Source organism: Anser cygnoides, chromosome 3 (genome assembly GCF_040182565.1).
Source record: "Anser cygnoides isolate HZ-2024a breed goose chromosome 3, Taihu_goose_T2T_genome, whole genome shotgun sequence".
Taxonomy (NCBI): Eukaryota; Metazoa; Chordata; class Aves; order Anseriformes; family Anatidae; genus Anser; species Anser cygnoides.
Window position 1 is genome coordinate 11,395,575 of NC_089875.1, and position 20,812 is coordinate 11,416,386.

General features: G+C 42.6%; 1 protein-coding gene across 17 annotated transcripts in view; it reads left to right on the forward strand.

The window, feature by feature from the left end:
- Positions 1-20,812, forward strand: part of RIN2 (Ras and Rab interactor 2) — a 284,987-nt gene that overhangs the window by 235,552 nt on the left and 28,623 nt on the right. For 15 of the 17 annotated variants that reach the window (XR_010830861.1, XM_066995455.1, XM_066995460.1 and 12 more), the window contains one exon: positions 13,865-13,959. The exons of 1 other annotated variant lie outside the window; for it this stretch is intronic. Coding sequence is in view for 14 of the 16 variants with exons in the window: in XM_066995455.1 (XP_066851556.1) it covers positions 13,865-13,959 (95 nt within the window). In the remaining 2 variants the exon portion in view is untranslated. Of the gene's footprint in view, positions 1-13,864; positions 13,960-17,835; positions 17,966-20,812 lie in introns of those variants that run through there. One more of the 17 variants, XM_013191068.3, reaches the window with a different exon arrangement.

Here is a 20,812-nt window from a genome sequence, read left to right on the forward strand (position 1 = left end):
AAATGTGCCAGGAAGAAAAGGATGCAACATATATGCTCCTTTCTCAGTGTCCTTGGGAAGCACCTGGGAGTACAGGCATGGATAGAGCCCTCAGCTGAAGCAGCTTCTTTCCTTCAGATACTCCCTGGCACCTCACTGCAGCTGGAAAATAGGACAGTGAGGAAGGAAGGATGTACTTCGGGTTGGCTGCCTGCAGCCATTAGGTTCTGTTTGTCCTCTGTGGTCCTCTTTGCTTCTTGCGTAGTTACAAATGAGTTGTATCTCTGGGAACTTCTGTCAGGGATTAAGTGTGGTGACTTCTCTTGCTTTTTCCCAGTGCTCCCTGTGGAGTTAACCTGTGTAATTGGCCCCACGTTTGCTCAGCTGTAGGAGTGTAGCTCAGGCATGAACAATCACAGTGCAAAAGTAAACACTGTCTCACTGTGGCCTTGTTCAGCCTCATGCTCTCTGTGAGGTTTTTTGAGGTCTTGGGGGGATCATCAGTCGAGGGCTTTCTGTGCTGTGGTGAGCTAATTGTTTTATAGGGGAATGAGGGAACACGTTTTAGTCCTTTTATGCAGCAAGGTGGAGAGACCTTGGAGAGCTGTCAGCTTTTAAGTCTGCATCTCCGCTACAAAAAGCAGAGGTGGAGTAGGAGTTGCCAGTGTGGTTTTCAATGCACCACTGAATCCCATTTGTTTTATTTATGTATAATGCAGGAGGTGTGGAGGCAGTGCTGGAGTTAATTGCAGAGATGGCTGCAGTTAACATTTTCTTCTAGAGAAAAGGATTAGGTGATCTGAAGTGTAGTTAACAAAACCTTCATGTACCCTGTGGGTGCAGCTGCAAACACCATATGCTCCAAGAGAGCAGGACAGGGAAAATGTTGTCCAAACAACACCACTATACTGAAAGCATGTTCACCCATCAATCCATGGTGTCCTGCTGCTGGCTAGGAAGATATGCGTGTTTTTCTGATGTGAGGAAACAGAGTAAGGTGTCGCATAGACCAGCTTGGGGTCAGGGTTAGATACAGCAAAGCTGAACTTGTCTGTTCTGCAATAGAATTTTGCTGTTTGCATAATGCCAGGGTCACAGTTGCTGCCTTACTGAGCAAAGGTTTGCTCTTAGCTTTTTGATAGAGCAAAAATCAGCAGGTGCTTCTGAGCACTGAATTAACTTATCTCAGTTATTTCCTGTAGAATATCTGTGCCTGCTGTAGCTTCTTCCTGTGAAAGATGCAGCCATCTCAGCTTGTATTAAAGCATACTGCTTTTCTTCTAGTATTGCAGCAAATGTGATTGAACAGCCAAAGCTTTAAGTATTGGCAAGTGGCCGCCAATTCACTGACTGTTCGTAGCTTCTACGGCCTCTTGTTCCCAGTGCACTGCGCTCCCCTCACAGTCATGTGCCGCATGTTTCAGATGTTTCCTGGGTTCCTCTGAGATGAATGTGTTTTATTTTACTGCTTGCATTGGACCCTAATGGTTGGGGGCAGTTCTAGCAAACAGGATGGAAATAAATAAATAAAAATAAATTCACAATAGGCTATAGGCACGGGGGAACCACATGGTTGTGGTGGCTGGTGCCATTAGCCCACAGAGCTTCAATGATCACCAGTGCAGTGTGCAGGACTGGTTTCTATGTCAGCAGCTTCATAGTGCTGTTGTACTACCACAGACACATAGAAATGTTTGTTTTGTGTCTTCTGTGCTTTCTTTATCTTAAGGCAATCTTACGAGGCCAATCTCTAACAAGCCAGTGATCAGCACTGCAGTGACAGCATATTTTGCTCTTTGGCTCACTCAGGGCTTCGTGTGGTCAGCAAGAGTCAGGATTCATCTGGGGACAGGAACTACTTCTTGGTTTTGTTGAGTGAATTCTCAGTGAATGGTTGTATTTTCATCACAAGAAATGGTCTCAGCTAGGAGGAATATTTCTAGGTTGTCACTTAGGTGTGTGCTCAAGGAATAATGTCAGTAGGACTGTAAGCAAATCCTCAAATAGCTTTTTGCAGTGCATTGATACCTCCTTGTGTAATTAACTCTTGGGGAGAAAATGGACACTGAAGTAGGTATTTTGTGTACCTTCTGTTTGTAATGCCATGGATGCAGTTACTCTGATTGGGAAAGCAGTATGCCTGATCAACTTGAAGATACTAGACTGTTTTAAGGCTATGATAAGCAATGTCAATTGAGAAACTAAGGTTGGACTAAACTGTGCTAAGTACAGGCTGGCAAGACAGTGGCCTGATGAACAGCAAGAATAAAAGCTGCTGCAAAGCTACCTTTTCAGATCTCTCATCATCCCTGGGAACTTGCTTTGTTTGACCAAAAAATCCTAAATTTATTATAGAATCACAGAATGGTTTGAGTTAGAAGGGACTTTAAAGATCATCTAATTCCAACCCCCCACCATGGGCAGGGACACCTCCCACCAGACCAGGTTGCTCAAAGCCCCATCCAACCTGGCCTTAAATGCTTCCAGGGATGGGGCATCCACAGCTTCTCTGGGCAGCCTGTTCCAGTGCCTCACCACTCTCACAGTAAAGAATTTCTTCCTTATATGTAATCTAAATCCACCCTCTTTTAGTTTAAAGCCATTATCCTTTGTCCAGGCCCTACACTCCCTGACTAAGAGTCCCTCCCCAGCTCTCCTGCAGCCCTCTTTAGGCACTGGCAGGCCGCTGTAAGGTCTGCCTGGAGCCTTCTCCTCTCCAGGCTGAACAACCCCAACTCCCTCAGCCTGGCTTCAAAACAGAGGTGCTCCAGCCCCTTCATCATCTTTGTGGCCTTCCTCTGGACTCGTTCTAATAGGTTCACATCCTTCTTGTGCTGGGGCCCCAGGGCTGAACGCAGGGCTCCAAGGGGCGTCTCACAAGAGCAGAGCAGAGGGGGACAATCCCCTCCCTTGCCCTGCTGCCACGCTGCTTTTGGTGCAGCCCAGGGTATGGGTGCCTTTCTGGGCTGCAAGCACACATTGCTGGCTCATGTTGCACTTCTCATCAACCAACACCCCCAGGTCTTTCAGGTCTTTCTTCTCAGGGCTGCTCTTGATCCATTTTCCACCCAGGCTGTATTTGTGCTTGAAACCTCTGATGTCAAATTGGAAACTGCAGGCAATCAGTGTATCCATCGCCTGTGCATTGTACACATCATGTACGTTTGTGCACTTGTACAAGTAGATTACCTTTATCCTTTCCCTCTCCTGCATTTATAAAATTATTAGAACAGCTAATTTTGAGTAGCGATTTTTGAGTTTAATTTAATTTGCCCTGTATTGCTGTGTTTAGGAGACCTGCTGGTTAAGATACGGCTTTTACCCAATCTGCCCTCTACTCACAATGCTCTCCCAGGTGCCCGGATTGCATAGTGTACTTCCACACATGGCTCTCGTGTTGCACCTGTTCATTTACAGTTGCCAAAAAAAAACACTTTAGCATGCTGGCATACAGTTTCTCAGGACACTTAAATCCTCAAAAAGAGTATCTTACTGTTCTCAGTAACTTTTATGAGAAAGGTTATTGGCAGCTACCAGTAGGCAACTCCACCTTTCCTTTTCTGTTTGGTTCTTAAATAGTTCCCATTGCTGTAGCTTCTAACCATCTCTTACTTTTTTCGCATTCGTTCTCCCAGCTGTTACTACACCAGGAAAACAGTACTGTCCCCACCTTACGAAGAGTGAAGGTCTGTGTGCCTTATAGGGTAAATTCTTCCAAGTCGTTATTCCTAGTACTCACAATTGATGAAGGCTCAGCCAGCAAACCGGAAAAGGGAAGCCAAGATGGAGTTAGGCTGGATAATTCGGGGCCTGGAAAGCTTGCCAGTGGCTACAGAGGGAGCCTGTGGTAAAACAAGGAACAGAATATGTGCCTCTGACAAACATCCTTTTTACTGAATCAACCTTCTCATCAAAATATTGAGTTGCAAGCAGTACTGAACTGGTATCAGAAACTTTACACCACTGAATTCTGTACCAAAATCAAGTATCAGTTAAAACTTCGTTGCTTACAGATGAATGAGACACTGAATAGTGTTAGTGGTCTCAGAAATCCATAGCTCACTGTGCAAAATAACCAGCAATTGCAGCCGCATAGCAAAATATCTAATTGTGTACATGTAGAGACGAGCCCAGAAATAGCATTCCCGTTTTGGTTCATCTCTAGCACTTCACCATCTCATCACATAGAGTGCTTTTTGAGGGTTGCTACGCTCTGCTCATCAAAACAGGAAGGAAAAGATGAAATGCTAAAGAGGACTCAGGTCTCCAGGTCTCCAACAAGAATGAAAAATGAGATGCTGGATAAGTGCTGGGGCTCATTTGTCCTTTCTGATGATGATCCTTGTTGTCTTTAGCCTGTATTCCCTTGCCAGATTAGAAATGCTGATCTTACACTTTCCTTGTTAGCTGTTGTAAGCATAGAGCTTGGAAACATTCTACAGTGGTCACCTTGGTTGACTCTCTTAATGTGCTCTAAGAAAAATTGCAGTTTCATTAATGCTTTTACAAGATTATTTATGTTTCAATACCGAAGACAGGAGTTTGCCACAAAGTGGTGGTTTCTGCTTTCAGTTGAGAAACTCTTAAAAGAGCTGAATGAGTAAAGCAACCTGTAGCTATGCTGAGCTCCTGAGTGAGGCCCTGCCCTGTCTCTGTCCTGTACTTCCCACTGCACAACAACGATGTGTGTAGACAGAGTAGCTTCATAAAGGTGCCTGTAGCACCTCGAGAGCTCATTGCTTCTCATGAACATGTTAGAGAGCAGCTCAGAGGTTGCTCTGATTTTTGCTGCTTATGTCACATTCTGAAAGATGTAGAATTGAGATGCATGTGTTCAGTGACAGAACACTGGAGAGCTGTGGATAATTATGTTTGCGGTCTGTGTATAGGAGTTACGTTGTCACCCCTGCCAGTTTCTAAAGCTGGCACCAGTCTTATTGAAGGAGGCATCAGTTGACAATAAACATGGCCTGATGCATTATGAAAGGAAACGTAGTTTAAGATGTTTGCATTTCGTTATTCATGGATTTTAAGAATGTAAACAGTTAGTACATGGGTATTTGTGGCAATCTGATGTTAAGGGTAGGTTTGGTTAGGGAATATCATGCTGGGCTGCTCTGTGAATTCATGCTGTCTGAGTCATAATAATTATTTGGGTTTACAGTAGTGGTTTTGTTGTTTCTTTTCAACTTACATAACAGTGTTTTGTCAGAAATAAACCAAAAAGAGAAAACATTAGATACAAAAGTGGCTAGTTATTGTTACACAAGTTATTTTTAATTTTGTTTCTGTTTTACTTTTAACTACCTTACCACCTGAGATGATGTCATCCTTCCAGATAGGTTTCCATTTATAAAGCCGCTTGTTTCTGTAGCAAAGCAAGGTGATGCTTATTTCATGTTTCTGAAGGAATCAGTCACAGGCAGATTTTTAAGACTTACGTGTTATAAATGAAGATACAACTCAATCTGAATTTAGTAATATTTATAAAAGGCAAGTAAACAGCGCTGGGTGCACGGGGAGTCTACGCTCTACCAACATGCACACACAACTGTCGAACTTTCTAAATATATAGAACATTACTTTTACATCATAAGAAACCCGAGTACGCCTATACATATGTACAATCAGAAAAGGTATCAATTGAAACATAAACATGGCAAAGTTTTCCGAATTCTGGCAAGCGTTTAACAAACAATCCTTTAAGTCTATTACTATTAATGTCCATGACTGGGGGAGCATAGTTGGAGTTGGTAATCCTGGTTGAAGAGCTCCCATATCTTCATTAATTTTTCTCAGATCATGTAACAGTCTCAATTTTCCATTCCTTTTCTTGATTACAAACACCGGAGAATTCCAGGGCTAGTCGTGGGAACAATGTCTCGCTTTAAGTTGTTAAGCAACTCGGCCTTTGGGCCTTATGTATCCTATTCCTCCCGGATCGAAGGGAAACAGACCCGGCTCCTTTTCAGGGCCTGTCGGGCCTGGATCAAAAGGAACATCCGGGTCACCAGGGGGCGTAACAGCAAAGGCCTGCGATGGCGGTAGCGGCGGGGGGGGGGGCTATGGTGTAGCAGAAGGATCGGTGGACGAGCCCGCAGCTCCCTCACTATCTCGCAAACCATACGTTTCTGATTGTGGTCACACATGTCTCTTTAAGGCCTCAGAGATTGCTCGCCAGGTGCCGAGCAATCCCACCGCAACGTTGTCGTTTTTAGTAGCAGAGTCCCACACCTTGACCTCAGTTTGGTGCCATGTTTCAGGATCATAAACTGTCTGAATAAGCTGTAAGGTTACCAGGACAGTCTTTGTTTCTAAGGACGTATGATTCCCCATAATGCACAACTGCTTACCTTCGGCCAGCGAGGGGCAGTTGTGTGCGCGGGTCCGCTTCTCAGCTTGAGCTTCCTTCCAGCTCCGATATGCCTATTTCCAGCGACTTTCTATACGAGCTTCTTAGAATGGTTTGCCGAGTTTGGCTGAACCCTTCTTCATTAGGCGATCAATGTCCCTGTTCCTGTCCTGGTCCCTGTTCTGTTAGCCTGTTCCTGTTGTTCATGTCCCTGTTCCTGTTTTCTTCAGGTCCCTGTTTGGGTGCCATTTGTGGCGTAATGACCACACGGACACCAGGGTTCTTTTAGGATCAGTAACTGCTACTACTTCATTGACGACAGAACTTCATCATATCGTGTTGCATCCCATATTGAGTACAGGCTCCCTTCTTATACTATTCGCCCCACAGCAGTCCTTTTCCACTAACTCTTCATTGGTCAAACAACTTTGCCCGGCAACCAGCAAACTCCCAGCAACTTCCATGCCTTAACGGTGGGAGAACAAGCAACCCGAGACGGCATGGCGTCTCCTGAATCACCTTTTTTTGTTCCCTCTAAACTCTTTACATTCCTGATGTTAAGGAATCGTTAAGAGTCTGATGTTGTCACCAACCATGGGGCTTGTTGACCCCCATGACCACCCTCCCACATCTCCCCCTTCCTTATTAATATCAACCATCTTCTTGACACGAATTATTACTCTATATATCACATAGGTCTTATCTATGTTGTTTTACACTGACAGGGGACTCTAACGTATTTCTGCCTGCTTCAGTCATGTTTCATTGCCTCTTATGGTCTTGATTTCAAGTCTGTTGAAACCAGTGGGTGAGTTTTCCCATTATTTTCAGCAAAATAGGCATCACACAATTTATGAACAGAGATCTGTTTAAAGAATTCAGTCTGAGCCTTCTACTAAAACGAAGGCAGCAGAAATGCCTGTTTTCTAATACTATTACACACCCAGGATCCTTCCTGCATTTTGTAGAAATGTGTAATTAAAAGCTCATCTTGTATAATGCAAGTCATGCAAACGTCACATACATTTTATAATGACCAGCAGCTTTGTTGATCCTAAATACTCCAGAAATGATGTCATACATTCATGAGTGGACTTTACAGCATTTGATGGGAAATACTTGTCAGGTGCTGGTACATCAGTTAATTGCAAGAATACCCCAAATGATGCAACTGCAAAAGATGGTTACTCTTCTCCTGATTAAAAACACTTTTTAATGAGAAATGATTTAAGGAAACATTGAGTGTCATTTGCAGAAAATATTGGCTGTTTATATAATATATTTAGGAACAAAAAATTAATTTTTCAGTTCAAGTGTGGTACCTGCTGGTTGCTGATGAGTCACTTTGATTGCAGTGTCCCATGTTCTAGGAGACCATAGATCAGGTTCAGGCTTGATGAGGTTTGATCTCAGCACTTCAGCTTGTCTCCTTCTCCAGGATGCACTCCCTTCTGTCATGAGCAATACATGGTGTACACAGAAATAGAGCCTGTGGAAGAAGGCATGAGCATAAGACTGCTTGAAGCATGCTGTTTAAAGAGCTCTTTAAAAAAAAAAAAAAGGTAAAATAAAATTTAAAAAAATCACTAGAGACAGAAAAATTCCTTTGGGGAAAGTGGCTTCTGATGAGTTCTCTTTAAGGCAGACATGCAAATTAAAACGCATCAAGAAAACAGTATGTTCAAGATACAGAGAAAATTCAAGATGTCTGCAATGCTTGTTTTTTTGCTGTTCAGATTTGTTGTTACAAGTTACAACTCCAAAAAAACATTTGTTTTCAGTAACTTAAATCTTAAACAAGTACTTTTTCCAGACAAAAAAAATATTAATAAGGCAGTTAGCAAAGCATTGCAAACATGCAAAAACAACTACAAATAACTTGCAAAGATGAAGTGTATATTGGTAAGCATCAGAATAATAGGAACAAGTGAATTAAAGAACTAACCAAACAACGGCAGTGTTATGCAGTATTTAAACTCTGCCTTTGCATTATGGATGAGTTCTGTCTTCTGGGGTCAAACTGATAGATGAAATGTTTCTGTGAAGTGTCGGCCTTACTTTTTGTGTTATCATGCTGTTAGTACAGGTTAGGTTAGAATTCTTTTCCAGAGGCCCCAAAGAAGTTTGGTTTTTTGGGAGAGGGAGTTATTTCAAGAGATTTTTTTTTCAACTCCGATTGAGGATTGTTAGTACAACTAAGCAGTTAACAGCTAGTTAACACAGCAAGGCAAGTGTTGAGGTGGTGGCTGAAAACCCATGGATGTTTCTGTGCATCGTTCCTCCTGCTGTATGCTTCAAGGGAAAAATGCTGAAAAAATTTTCTGTTTTGTGAGCTCTTGGTGTAGGAGCCACTTGCTCTGTTCCGATTTGTCAGAGAACAGTGCCTATTTGCTGCTGTGATGTTTTTTTGTGGCTACTGCTGGTCTTGTGGGTGTAAAAAGTTAGGAAGCCTCCTCTTTGAGGAAGAGCTACCTCCGATCGATCCTGCCCTCCTTTATGTCATGCACCAGCAGCTGGTTTGTGGGGAATAGCAGCTCTGTGCAGTTGCCAGCATAGGAAGTTTTGTGGGGAAAGAAGTCTGGGCTGTGGTGCTGAAAGCCTGCAATTTGAAAGCTAGTGGGACAGAGGGGTACTCCACTTTGCTTACCATTTCCCTCTCCTGTGTTTGAAGCTGAAGTATGTGTTGCCCATGCTACTTATCGCCATGCCTGGCGCTTCCATGCCTCCAAGGAGCTGCCACCCACTCCGTGCCATCTTTGCACTTTCTGTGGGCTGTTGGGTACAGGTGGTTGCTCCCATGGAGAGGTGTGTGATCGGGGCCAGGTGGGCCTGGCCTGTCAGCTGCTGTCCATGGCTGTTCCTGAGGCATCTGAGCTCCCTGCCTTTCCATGTCTGCAGATCCAGAGAAGACATGGGGAGGATGGTGGAGCATGACTACCCCCTGTGATTCCGGATCAGCTTCTCTCCACAGATGGCTGACTTCTTTGAAGAAGCCAGGGGGTTGCCATGCACTCTGCCGGGGTTTTAAGTAAACAATTGAAATCTGAAGTCAGACCATATTGAAAGAAACCCATCTGTTGCAAGGTAAAACTGTCATAATCCCTTTGGGCGATTTGGTGATGATGATAATCCTTTGAAAATGAACAGCTGGTCAATCCTAGCTTGATTATTCTAAGACTGACCTTCTTTAAGACATTGGTGTAATCAGCCTTGGGTTCTGACAGGCTCCATACAGTGCAAGGAGCTGGGGGCAACTGCCCTGGTTTCACACCCTCCTAAGGTCCTTCATGATTCCCTAGTCAGGCTCTGCCACAGGGATCAGAGTCACACTGCTAATTCAGCAAAGTCTGTTCTTCAACCTTATTCAAGGCTGCATGTTGCAGAAGCTCATACCTACAGCTGGTCTGTTCCATTAACATCAAATCCTCAAGTAGCATTCAGTAATACAGTGAGATTCGTAGTGGTTGACATCATGACTTCGTGTTTTAAAGGCCGAATACAGCTTCTGATCTTTCTGAATCAGTTGCCATCTAGAACAAGACCTGGGGCTCTGACTTGTGTTGTGTGCTGGTAGCCAGCCAGAGGCACCTTCCTTCCAGGGTGACTCCTGACAAGCCGTACCAGGAAGCCCTAACTTACTTATTTAGAGGTAGCTACATTGCTCATATTCACAACTGCTTGTGATTGAAAAACTTCACTCTCTCATAGTGTGAATATGAAGTGTCTTCAGGAAATGCCATGATTTAAAATCTGAGGCTTGCTTCATTCATTAGAAAATTTTTAGCTGTTATTGCGGGAAGAATGTTCTTGACATGGTTGCCTTCGTGACTCCACAGCCAGCCTTAAAGCTTTTGTGGCTGCTTGGTAGAAAGGAGAGTAGGCTATAATCTCATCAGTTTGAATAGTAACATAACTGTCAGTTGTGTTCAGGTACAATTTGGGGGATATTTTAGCAACAACAGAAAATTGCTGCACTAAGTGCTTCATGCTGTCTTATTGCAGCAGGTGTGAGGTCAGGAGAAATGAAAATACTGAAAGCTTCATAGTAGACAGAAAGAAGGAATGCCTCTACAGCTGCCCGAAAGACTGGAAGGGTTTCATTCAGCAAACCCACTGTTTTGTGAGTAGGATGGAAAGTGGAAACCTAATGCCTTTCTCTATTGCAAAAAGGATACTGCCTTAGTTAAGTCTGTCTACTTCACCTAAAAGTTTGGTTTCGTGGCTCTGAAGTTAAAGTTTGCAAGTGTTTTGTTTGCATACTTCTAAAAGGGAATAGGTTAAAAACATGTTCCTCCTGAATGGAGGACAGAAAATCTGGAGCAGGGAAGATGTAGGTATGTGCCAAGATGTAGGTAAAGGTGTGAGGAACAAAAAACACAAAGTGGTGCTAAAGAGTTAAATGGTGCTAAAACAGAGCTGTTTTAAATGAACTGAAATGAAAAGCTGGAGGAGAACTGGAGGGGATAAGACTACAAAAGCTGTAGGTAACATAGTGAGACTTGCTTCATTGGTGTATCTTATTTAGCAGTAGCAGCTTGTATGAGCATTTGTCTACCTCATTGCACTAGAACAAATCTAACTATAAATGAAGACTGGGGAAGCATAGCAGATACTTAAAAACAAATCTATTTATTGAAGTAAAGCAAACCCTTTGTCTATACGTATTACAGTTCAGTCACTTATGAAATGTGATTTTAAAATGGAAGAGGAAAATTTTTAGGTAACTGGTAGGCTGTAATTAGACCTGGAACGGATTTTGTTCACCAAAAGAATGTTCTGCTTTTTCTGTATACTTGTTACTCATTATGTAAAAATGGCAAATCATATCTTTGTACTGTATATTTTTCACAACATACATTTATTAGCATTTTTTTACTTGTATTTCATATATCTTGATAACAATAACAAGAAATACATTGTGTCAATGTTTTAGAGTGCTCTTAGTTATTTAAAACTAACTGTAAGAAAGTTTATGAAAACACTTGGGTTTGAAACTAATGGAACAATGTGAGTGTTTACTGCAGCTACAGGTCGCAACAGATCATTCTTGACTGAGACCTAATAGAGGTGATCCTTCCGCTTCTACTATTTAATCACAGCTTGAAAGAAAAATGCATTTTTCTGTCTTGTTAGACTTCTGATCAGCTTCTGTGTTTTGAATTAAGTTAACTATGAGCTCAATTAGTGGATGAAGCAAAGTGGGAGAACAGTGTTCTCTGCTTACAGGTACAAAAGGATTGCTGCTGAGAAACCAAAAACTGGTTAAGTACGCATCATCTCTAGTTTGTTCTTCCTGTTTTAAAGAAAAAGTACAGATCTACAGAAGTCTTTGGCTACAAAACAATCAGGTTATTAAAAATTTTACATAAATTTCATTCTTTAAATGTTTGACTTGAAATCTTGGCATAGCTTGTCATAATTTCAGGTGTTAGTCTGATCAAATATTTTTCTTTTTAAAATAACCTGGGAGTTGTCATATGCCCATACACACTCTCTGAATACAGTACACGATAGGAGTGTGCGGTTTCTTATTCCCTGCGGAGGTTGGTAGTTAATTTTCTTGTTGTGATTGTCAGTCCAAAAGCATGTTTCCTGTTAGTGAGTAGATGGCTGAAAAAGCTGAATGGTCTGAATTGCAGACACATCCTGGTCAGATTCCTGAGTTTGGGGTGTCTGATGTCATTACCAGTTTGGGATGCCTAAGCAGGGGCATAAGTCTCTGTTCTGAGGCAGCACAACGAGCCCAAAGGCCCAGGCTGGTTGTGAAATGGGACGTGGCAGCACCCTGGGGCTGATGGTATCTAGTGACCTGCTGAAAGGAGCAGGCTTCCTCCCAGCCTGAGGCTCTGTTTCCTGCAGCCTGCTCTGGAGCTTGTCTCACACCCTCTGAGAGCAGGTTCAGATCAAGACACCAGTGGAAAACTAGCCCGATGTCGAAGCGGCAACCCTCCTGCCGTTCAGCAAACTGAACCACCTCCTTCCTGAGGGCTGGCCAAACAGCCACACCAGCCTGAGGAATGGAGCAGAGCCTCCGTGTTTGGGGGCAGCACACCATAGCATGAGGTTGGTCCTTCCTCCCCCTCCATCAGCGCAGCTTGTTTTTGAGGTGCCGTGCTGGTGGGAGTGTGTCCTGTGAGGTGCTGAGTCCTGCATGGAGCTGCTCTGGTCTGTCAGAGCAGCACGGGTTCCTTCGCAGCTGCTCCTTGTGGTCAGGAAGGCATTGCTCACACCTCGCAGCAGTGACTCACGGGGTGTTTGAGAGGCAGCAGGAGGAAGATCTCTGTAAGCTGTATCAATGGTGGTACAGCACTGTGGGGAGTGATGACCTTGAAAGAAAGAGGCCTGTGGTGTCAACGTAGCATGTATTAATTCTCACTTAAAATAAACAGATTGGAGTTGGCCTAGTGTAAATAGAGCCTGCAGCTTTGAATTAATCAGAGTAAAGCTGCGTGATAAAGGAGGGTGTGAATTTCTGAGGTAGAAGAAAATATGTAAAACGGTATCAAAAAACTTGCTTGATGATGAGAAGCCTTGGAAAGAGCTCCTATACTGAGCTGCATCATGGGTGACAAGAGGACAACTGTTTTAACTGGAGTGGAAAGCTGGTTTTGCTTCATCTGCCAGGATTTTAGTTTGCTTGCTGTGAGGTGCTGGGGTGGTGGTGGAGCTTACATCACTGGGAACCTTACATCAGGGTCCACTCTGAGCAGGAATGATGAACGCTGCACCAGGCTTTATGTATATGCTGTCACTGTGCTGCCTGATGGGCGAACTTTATGCAGTTGCTGCAAAGAATGTTCAAGGCAGCGAGTCTTGTGAGCTTCACAGTTAATTTCTGCCATGTTCTCAACAAAGCATCTCCCAGACATCTGGCTAGCCAATGCTACAGTTCTCGGTATGCAGCCTTATTGCTAATCTTGCCTACTTTAAAATGAGTTTCCTGCCCTAGTGTCCAGAGCTAGGATTGTGTTCCACATGCGCTGAAGTGTTACAGTGCAGTTTTCTTTTAATTAAGTCCTTCTGTTCAAGTGCAATCCAAGGCCTAATGTGAAAAGCAGCTCCCATTTCCTTGTCGTTTTTGTTACTTTTCATCCACTGAAATACTGTAATGCTGGCTTAGTGTACCTTCTGAAATAACTCATGCAACTGAAACTCTTCAAACTGTCTTTTTATTTGAGAAAGCTACTGCTACAATTGATCAAATCATTTACTTTTTAGGCTATTGTGTAGTCTGATTGTTTGTTGAGGCAGCAGATTTAATATGTTAACAACAACAACAAAAACCCCCCCAAAAAAAATCCACAAAGCTGACCAGCCTGGAAGAAGGTTTTGTATAGGTACAAAACAGGAATTATTCTTTCTCCAAGAACAATTATAAGTGTTCCCAACCCTTACTTTTTCCTTTGCAAGGGGAAGTCCAAATAGGAAATGATTAAAAAACAGTTTATAATCTCTGGTGACTAAACTTGCCCAGGCTTCTTTTCCACACCTCTTCCACTCACTTGACGTCATATTATTTTTGTCCCTTTCTAGCTCATTGACACAATTGCCTCAGAAATCGGAGAACTGAAACACGAGATGGTACAGACAGATCTCGCAGTGGAAGATGAATCTGCAGATTTGCAAAGGTGATTAAAATGCTTATTCTCAAAGTTCCTGGAGGTGCGCCATGGCAGGAATGTTTTTATTGTGCTGATCTCTTGGGTGGTTTATGTCCTAGCACTTTTCATACTGCGAACAGAGGGTGTAGGTAATCTTGCTCTTAGTTAAAGGAATTTGCCATTGTGTTGGAGAAATGCCCAGAGGTTAGTTGTTCTGTGTATTTGCTCTAATACCTTCTAAAAAGCAACTGAACTTTACTTCTGCTTCCTTGTTACAAACCTAGGACAAAGATGAATGTCTAAAGGAGGAAACTACTAATGTTGTTCCTATTGTTTATGGCAATGAGCTTTGCTTTCACATTGTAAAGACTAAAAATGTACATTGCTCGAGATGTCTTTGTGAAGGTTCAACCCAGAATAAAATTTATCTTTTCAGTCTAGCAAGGAAAATATGGACTGTTATGAGCTCACATTTTTGTGGAATATATTCTAGCTCATTTACATGTCTATTGCAAGTTTTAAAACACAAAAACAGTAGATGGATGCATTTTGTTAACTTCAAAATTGAGATGCATATTATAGTGCAGATGTAAGCTTGGGCTTTTTGAAATAGCTGATGTCACGTAGGTGTGGATTGTGTAAATTTGTTATGTAAACATTTGACTTTAAGTGGGCATACTGGGGACCTTAGCATTTTGGTTTGGTTTTGTTATTCTTGGTAGTTAACGTCTGATAAATTTATATCCAGAGGATATTTGAAATTGTAACTATTGTGTTAAGAAGTTTTTTTTTTAACTTACTACTCAAATACTAGTTGCAAGAGGAGATGCTGACGCAAGTGTTCTGTCTTACCTGACTGCACAGTCAAGGCCAGCCCTGGAGCTGGTGGGTTTTGCTCTTCTACAAGGCAGTGAGTTAACAAAGTAGATAGTTATGTGGAATTACATCTGTGGTGTATTATTTTTTCCCTTTTATTTCTGTAAATACCTTTGAAGTGTGATAAAACTTACTGCATTGCAAAACTTACTGCATTGCATTTCAGTTACTCATGTAACATAAAACATTGAGCAGCACCTTTGTTGACAAGTGGTAAAGAGTATCAGACGGATGAGCTCATTAAAGTCCTTGGCTATGGACCAGATTGCACATTATTTTTGTTTTAAAGGTTTTGACAATGCACTTCTTTTACAACGGCAGAAAGGATACTTTCTGGATTTCAGTGGATTCACCTAATTAATGTCAATGATCATTAGCTAATTTTGAGTTAAGAAAAAGCTTCGTGTGTTCTCGGATGCACCATAAACTTAAAAGACTAAGATTTACTAGTTCTAAGATCTTGATGGAAGCACTTAGCTGGAATCAGTCAAATTAAATTCTCTGATTTTTACTGATAGTATTTTATATTTTCTTTAAACTAAATCTCTTAGTTTGGAATACAAAATATATTTTGATTAAAATACGCAAGTAAAGTTAACTTCAGAAAGTGAATAATGCAGTTTCCATGAACAGTTGTTTCCTATTGAAACAGTAGCCATCCAATAATTTTATTTTTTTAAAATAATGTAAAATATGGAATCTGAATAAATGAATTAGTCAATTTTTATGAGTATGTGATTCTGAAGTGCATACTTCTATGTAAGAAAAAAGGTGGTGGAAATTATATAATTAGTAGTATGCTGATACCTCTTCGTTATGTAGAGCTACAAAGCAAGATTTGTCATTTCAACTAAGGTTTTCCAGAGAGCTTCGTGAAAACTAGACTCCACTAAAGGATGTTTGCTATTATAACTTTGTTTCATCGTAATTATTTAAAAACTGTAATTAATATAAGATGCTTTTATTACTGTGTATGCTGTTGTTCAGAAGTTGGTATCTTAATGTCGCATTGGATTTGAGTCTAGAGAAATCTGAGCTAAAAGGAATATGTATTATTCTTGCTAGTTTTCCATCTTTGCCTATATCCACATGCACCCGGGGTAGTTAGTTCTAGAAAGGCAGTATTTGCAAGAGGTCTCAGTTGTGTTCAGAAAAATAAGTGTATGAAGATGCATGTCTACAGCTTCAGTGAATTTTGTGGCTGTGTGGTGACTTTCACACTTGATTTCCCTGATTATATTTGGAGACGTCTCTTTTGACACCTGTAGCCCAAGTAATACTGAGAATGATTCAAGTAACTGGGGCCTACAGCTTTTGGTTGTAAGTGTGTAAATGCCCTGCAAAAAAAACAAAGCTTGTTAAAATGTTGGAAATGGGATACTCATGTCATCATTTTCAATATTCCATGGTACCATGGTGTTTGATGCCTGGACTTTTTCCCAATGCAGACGCGTATCTCAGTAATGCAAGTGAGTGAAGTTGTCAGAAAAAGGGCATAAATAGGATAATTTTCTGATCGGCACCATACTGGTGGCCTTTGAAAGGGTAGCTAGAGAGTTTCTGCGTGGCATGGCAGCCCAGGTCCATGTAGGATGGGAGTTTAAGCATTCCTTTGGGCAGCCAGGGGAGTAAATGTGCCATGGGTGGTGGCCATTCAGATGGTCTTGTAGGGTGCATTCATCCTCTCTCGAGGGCTCTAAATCTCTTGTGTGTCTGTTGCCTTTGTAAACAAGGTGAGGGGGAAAAAGCTTGCTGCCCTTCCTGTGTAGGGAAGTCCCTAAAGCCCCAGTTTGTATGTACCATTTGGTGCCTGTTAAATGGTTCAGGGATATTTTGCTATCAGCTGCTGCAGCTTATTCTTTCCTGCTCTGGTGTTGTGACGGGAATGTGGGCAGAACCTTGTTCCTCACTTGTTTTGCAATGGACAGCCTACATGCATAAATCTTCTACGTCTTTTCCACATCAGTTATTAATTTAAGTAGTTTTCTTCTGTGTCTTGCACAGTGACTTGCTTCTGTTACCATGAAATGGTTGAGGTTGGAAGAGAGCTCTGTGTCTACCTGGCCCAACCCCAGGCCCAGCCAGGCCACCAAGCAGGGTGCTCAGCACCACGTCCAGGCGGCTCCTGAAGGTCTCCAGGGAGGAGACCCCACCGCCTCTGGGCAGCCTGTGCCAGGGCTGCGGCACCTGCCCAGCACAGAAGTGCTCCTGGTGTTTGAGGGGCACCTCCTGCATTCCAGTTTGTGCCTGCTGCCTCTCGTGCTGTCTCCAGGCACCACTGAGAAGAGCCTGGCTCTGCACCTCCCTTCGGGTGTTTATAAGGCACAGATGGGATCCCCCCGAGCCTGCTAAAAAGTCCCAACTCTCTCAGCCTTTCCCCATAGGTGTTTCAGTCCCTTAACCATCTTGGCAGTTCTGCATTGGATTCCTCTAACGTTGACAGGTGTAGATAGTTACAGTCTGCAGGTAGGTAGGTATTCAGCAGCCTTCTCAGCAGCTTTGTCCTGTCCCTTCAGCAGGATGGAGAAGAATGTGACAGTCCAGTTTCTGAGGCACAGAGGTAATCTTCAGAGACTTTATGCCCTCTCTCAGCTGATGTTTGAGATGACTGTATTGACTTGGCTGGTGAAATTAAGACCTGCTAGAGTGCAGGATTTACAGAAATCCAGACGCTTCTGCAGTAGGGAGTCATACTGAATTAAGTGTGGGTTGGGCCTTTGTTGGGACTGGAGCAACGTTCACACTCATCCCTTTGCAGTTCTATGAAGATTCACTTCATCTGCCTCACTCTTTGCCCTTGTGACTGAGATGGAAACAAACAGGAGGAATATTCCTTGCTGCTGAGTAACAGTGGGGTGAGAGAACAATGAATCTGGACGCAAAGTGGTGTTGTGCAAGGCTTGTTAAGTTGTATTGCTGCGTGTTCAAGTACAAGTCCTTATCTTCATTATAGCATCAAACCTAGTATCTGACCCTGCCCTTCCTCCTGACTAGGCACAAACCCTTTCTTCCTGGCTAGCGAGTGCATCAGGGATGATGTGCTAAACCCAAGGCTGCTCTCTCATGTGGGCTGATATCCAGCTTTCTCCATAACAAGGGAGCAGATGTGGTCATCTGGGTCCTTCTCACGGCACCTCTCACGCTCTTAGAAGTGCAGGTAAATTCTTCGACTGTTCACTGGGGAGAGGGGGGGGAATCCTAGAGCAGTTTTCATGCAACACTGTGAACCTATGGAACAGCATTGATCATCCTTGTAGGATGGGCACATTAGCTGGATGCACCTTGACTCCCAAAGAGAGAAATCTCTTCCCCAGGTCAGCGTCTGTCAATGCAGACGCAGAAGGTACAGAGGGGTAAGGAGCAGATCATGTAATTGTCCCAGGTCCCACAAAAAATGGGAGAAATGTTGAAAGCTTAGATTTTACGAGGTCAGAGCAAGACACACAGATGGAGACCAAAAGAAAATCTCACATGGGGCTGGACAGGAGCACTTGTGTTGTAGTTATGTGATCAAGATGTGTTACAGCCCTGTGGGTATGAGGGAGAAGATCATTCTGATTACAGGCCTCAACCTCTTCTTTATCCTTTTTATTGTCTTTTACTGGGAGTTAGCCTTAAAAAAAAAAAAAAAAAAAAAAAAACCCACAAGCAACACTTCCCCCTCCCCAAGCAAAAACAGCAATGAAAAAGAAAAACCGAGAGGAAAAAATTAATTGTTGCATAATATGCAGCTTATTTTGCTAGTGCAAAGGTTACAGCAACTTCTGTTTGCTTAAATTAATCAGGTGATTATGAGGAATTTGTATGGTTCTTCTTTCCATGCTATATTGTTTCCAAAGAAGCAACACACAAATCCCAGTCCCAAATAATTTTACAAACTAAGCGATAACAAATTTCGGGAATTTCCATGTGTCAAGATTTAGCTGTGCCTGGATTGATAATCAAAATACTTTGAAAAATTTCAAAAAAAAAAAAAAAAAGACTGTGGTGCTCAGTAGTGTTATTCTTTACTGTCTGGATAGGAAATATTTGTTTGAACACTGCTTGTTCCTAGTTCACCTTCCTGGGGATTGCAGTAACATGCTAGTACTGATCTAGCTACGATACATCAGAGCCACATGAATTGGTTGTGTTTAGGAGCAGCAAAAAGTCTCGTCCTGATCAGATGCTTGTAATCTTTGGCTTATTTCTTGGGGGGCGGGAGCAGGTGCTGCTTTAGTGCTGCATGTGTATCTAGGTGTTATAAATGACTGAGTCCCAAATAGGATTACAATCAAAGTTTACAATTTATTAAATGAATAGAGGCAAGCAAACAGCGCTGGGTGCGCCAGGAGTCTCTGCTCCACCAGGACGCACACCTGTTACGTAAGGCGGCTGGTTTTTATGCTCCTAGGCTAATACATATTCATTACTACTTCTAGAAGAGGCAGGGTTATTATAATTGGTTTCCCGAATCCGAAGTCCTCCCAGGTGCGCCTGCTTATCAGTCTGTTAGCCTCTCGGGGGCCGCTCGGACGGGCAGGCTCATATTCTTCCTCCTTATCTAGTGGTCTCTTGGCCGGATGTCAGAAGTTACTGCACGTCTGTGCAGAGTCAGCAGTTTTTCTCTGAAGAAATCCCTTTGTTCTCTTCTCACCTGAACCCAGGCCTCAATGTTAACCCTTCAAATCCCTTAGTGGCACGAATTGCTGGACCATTCCTTACATAGGTCAGTAAGGTATGGACTTGCGAGTTGCGTCCCTTCTTGGATGGGACCACATGGGATGGGTTGTGCATGTAAGTACCAGGGATTTCCAAAGAATCTGGCAAGTCCTCATTCAAATTCATCTTCTGATTTATAACACTTGGAGTATGTTTGACAACAATTAGCCACCCATACAGCAGAGGAGTGCTGTGACCCAGGTATGTCTGCAAATTCTTACTAACTTCATGTCATTTGTTGGTATCAAGCAGTGCCTGACCTTGTAGCTGATACAGTCATTAACCTTCTTCCGCATGTGATTTAACTTTCTTTTGTAGGCGAAGTCATTTCCCTCAGCAGTGTGTTTAGTGCCCACCTCTTGAGCAAGGAACAGAAACAAGTCGTATCTAGTTAAGCCTGCAGCCAGTGTCTGTAACTCATTTTGCTCTATCTATCTCTGGTTTGTAACATAGCTTGATGTTACTGGCTCTGAAGGGGAGTGGAAAGCTTTTTGCATAAAATTGCCTGGAGGAACAGCTCATGAAAACACTGTTGTGATTCGTGATTTGACTTTTGTGGAGATTCATATGCTACAATACTAGGTTTTGCTGGGACCATGGTAGAAAAAGGGAACCTAGAATCTGTACTGCAGCAGATTCAGAGCCCTGTCATAACTTATGTAAATACTACTACTCTTCTGCACACAGCATTTCTTGTGTATTCTGTGTCTCTGGAAGGCATATTGTCACCTTTTGACACTTGAGGATGTAAGGTATTACATGTATTATAGATGCCTTGCAAATCTAAAAGGTATTATTACATCATAAACAAGTAAACAGAGAACGAGGACAGAAGGGAGAAGTCATGTAGGTGATCTGGTAGTGATAATTGATCCAGGTAATGAGAAATTTGAATAATAGTGACTGTTCTCATATAACCATGCAAGGAAAGAAAGATCAAGCACTTTTCCACCCCGTTTATTTTCCTTTCTAGCCCTGTCCAGAGACACTGTAAGGTGCTGACCAAAGCTGGGGGGGAAACGTTTGATTCATTGTTTTTTTTGTTGTTGTTGTTCTTGTTGTTTGTTTTTATTTCTTTATTATTCAGCGTTCCTGTGCTGAAGTCTCTACCTCACTTGCTCTGGCTACCGGATCTGGCATAATAAAGATAGTACTTGCTGTCAGTGACACTTACTGCCCATCTAAAAGGCAGTCCAGAATTGTTGCAAAGTAGTTTGCAGTGCGGAAATGCATCTGCATTGCCCTCTGCTGTTCAGGGCCTCTTCTGATGGCAGAAGGAAAAACAGAGCCTCTGCACCTGACA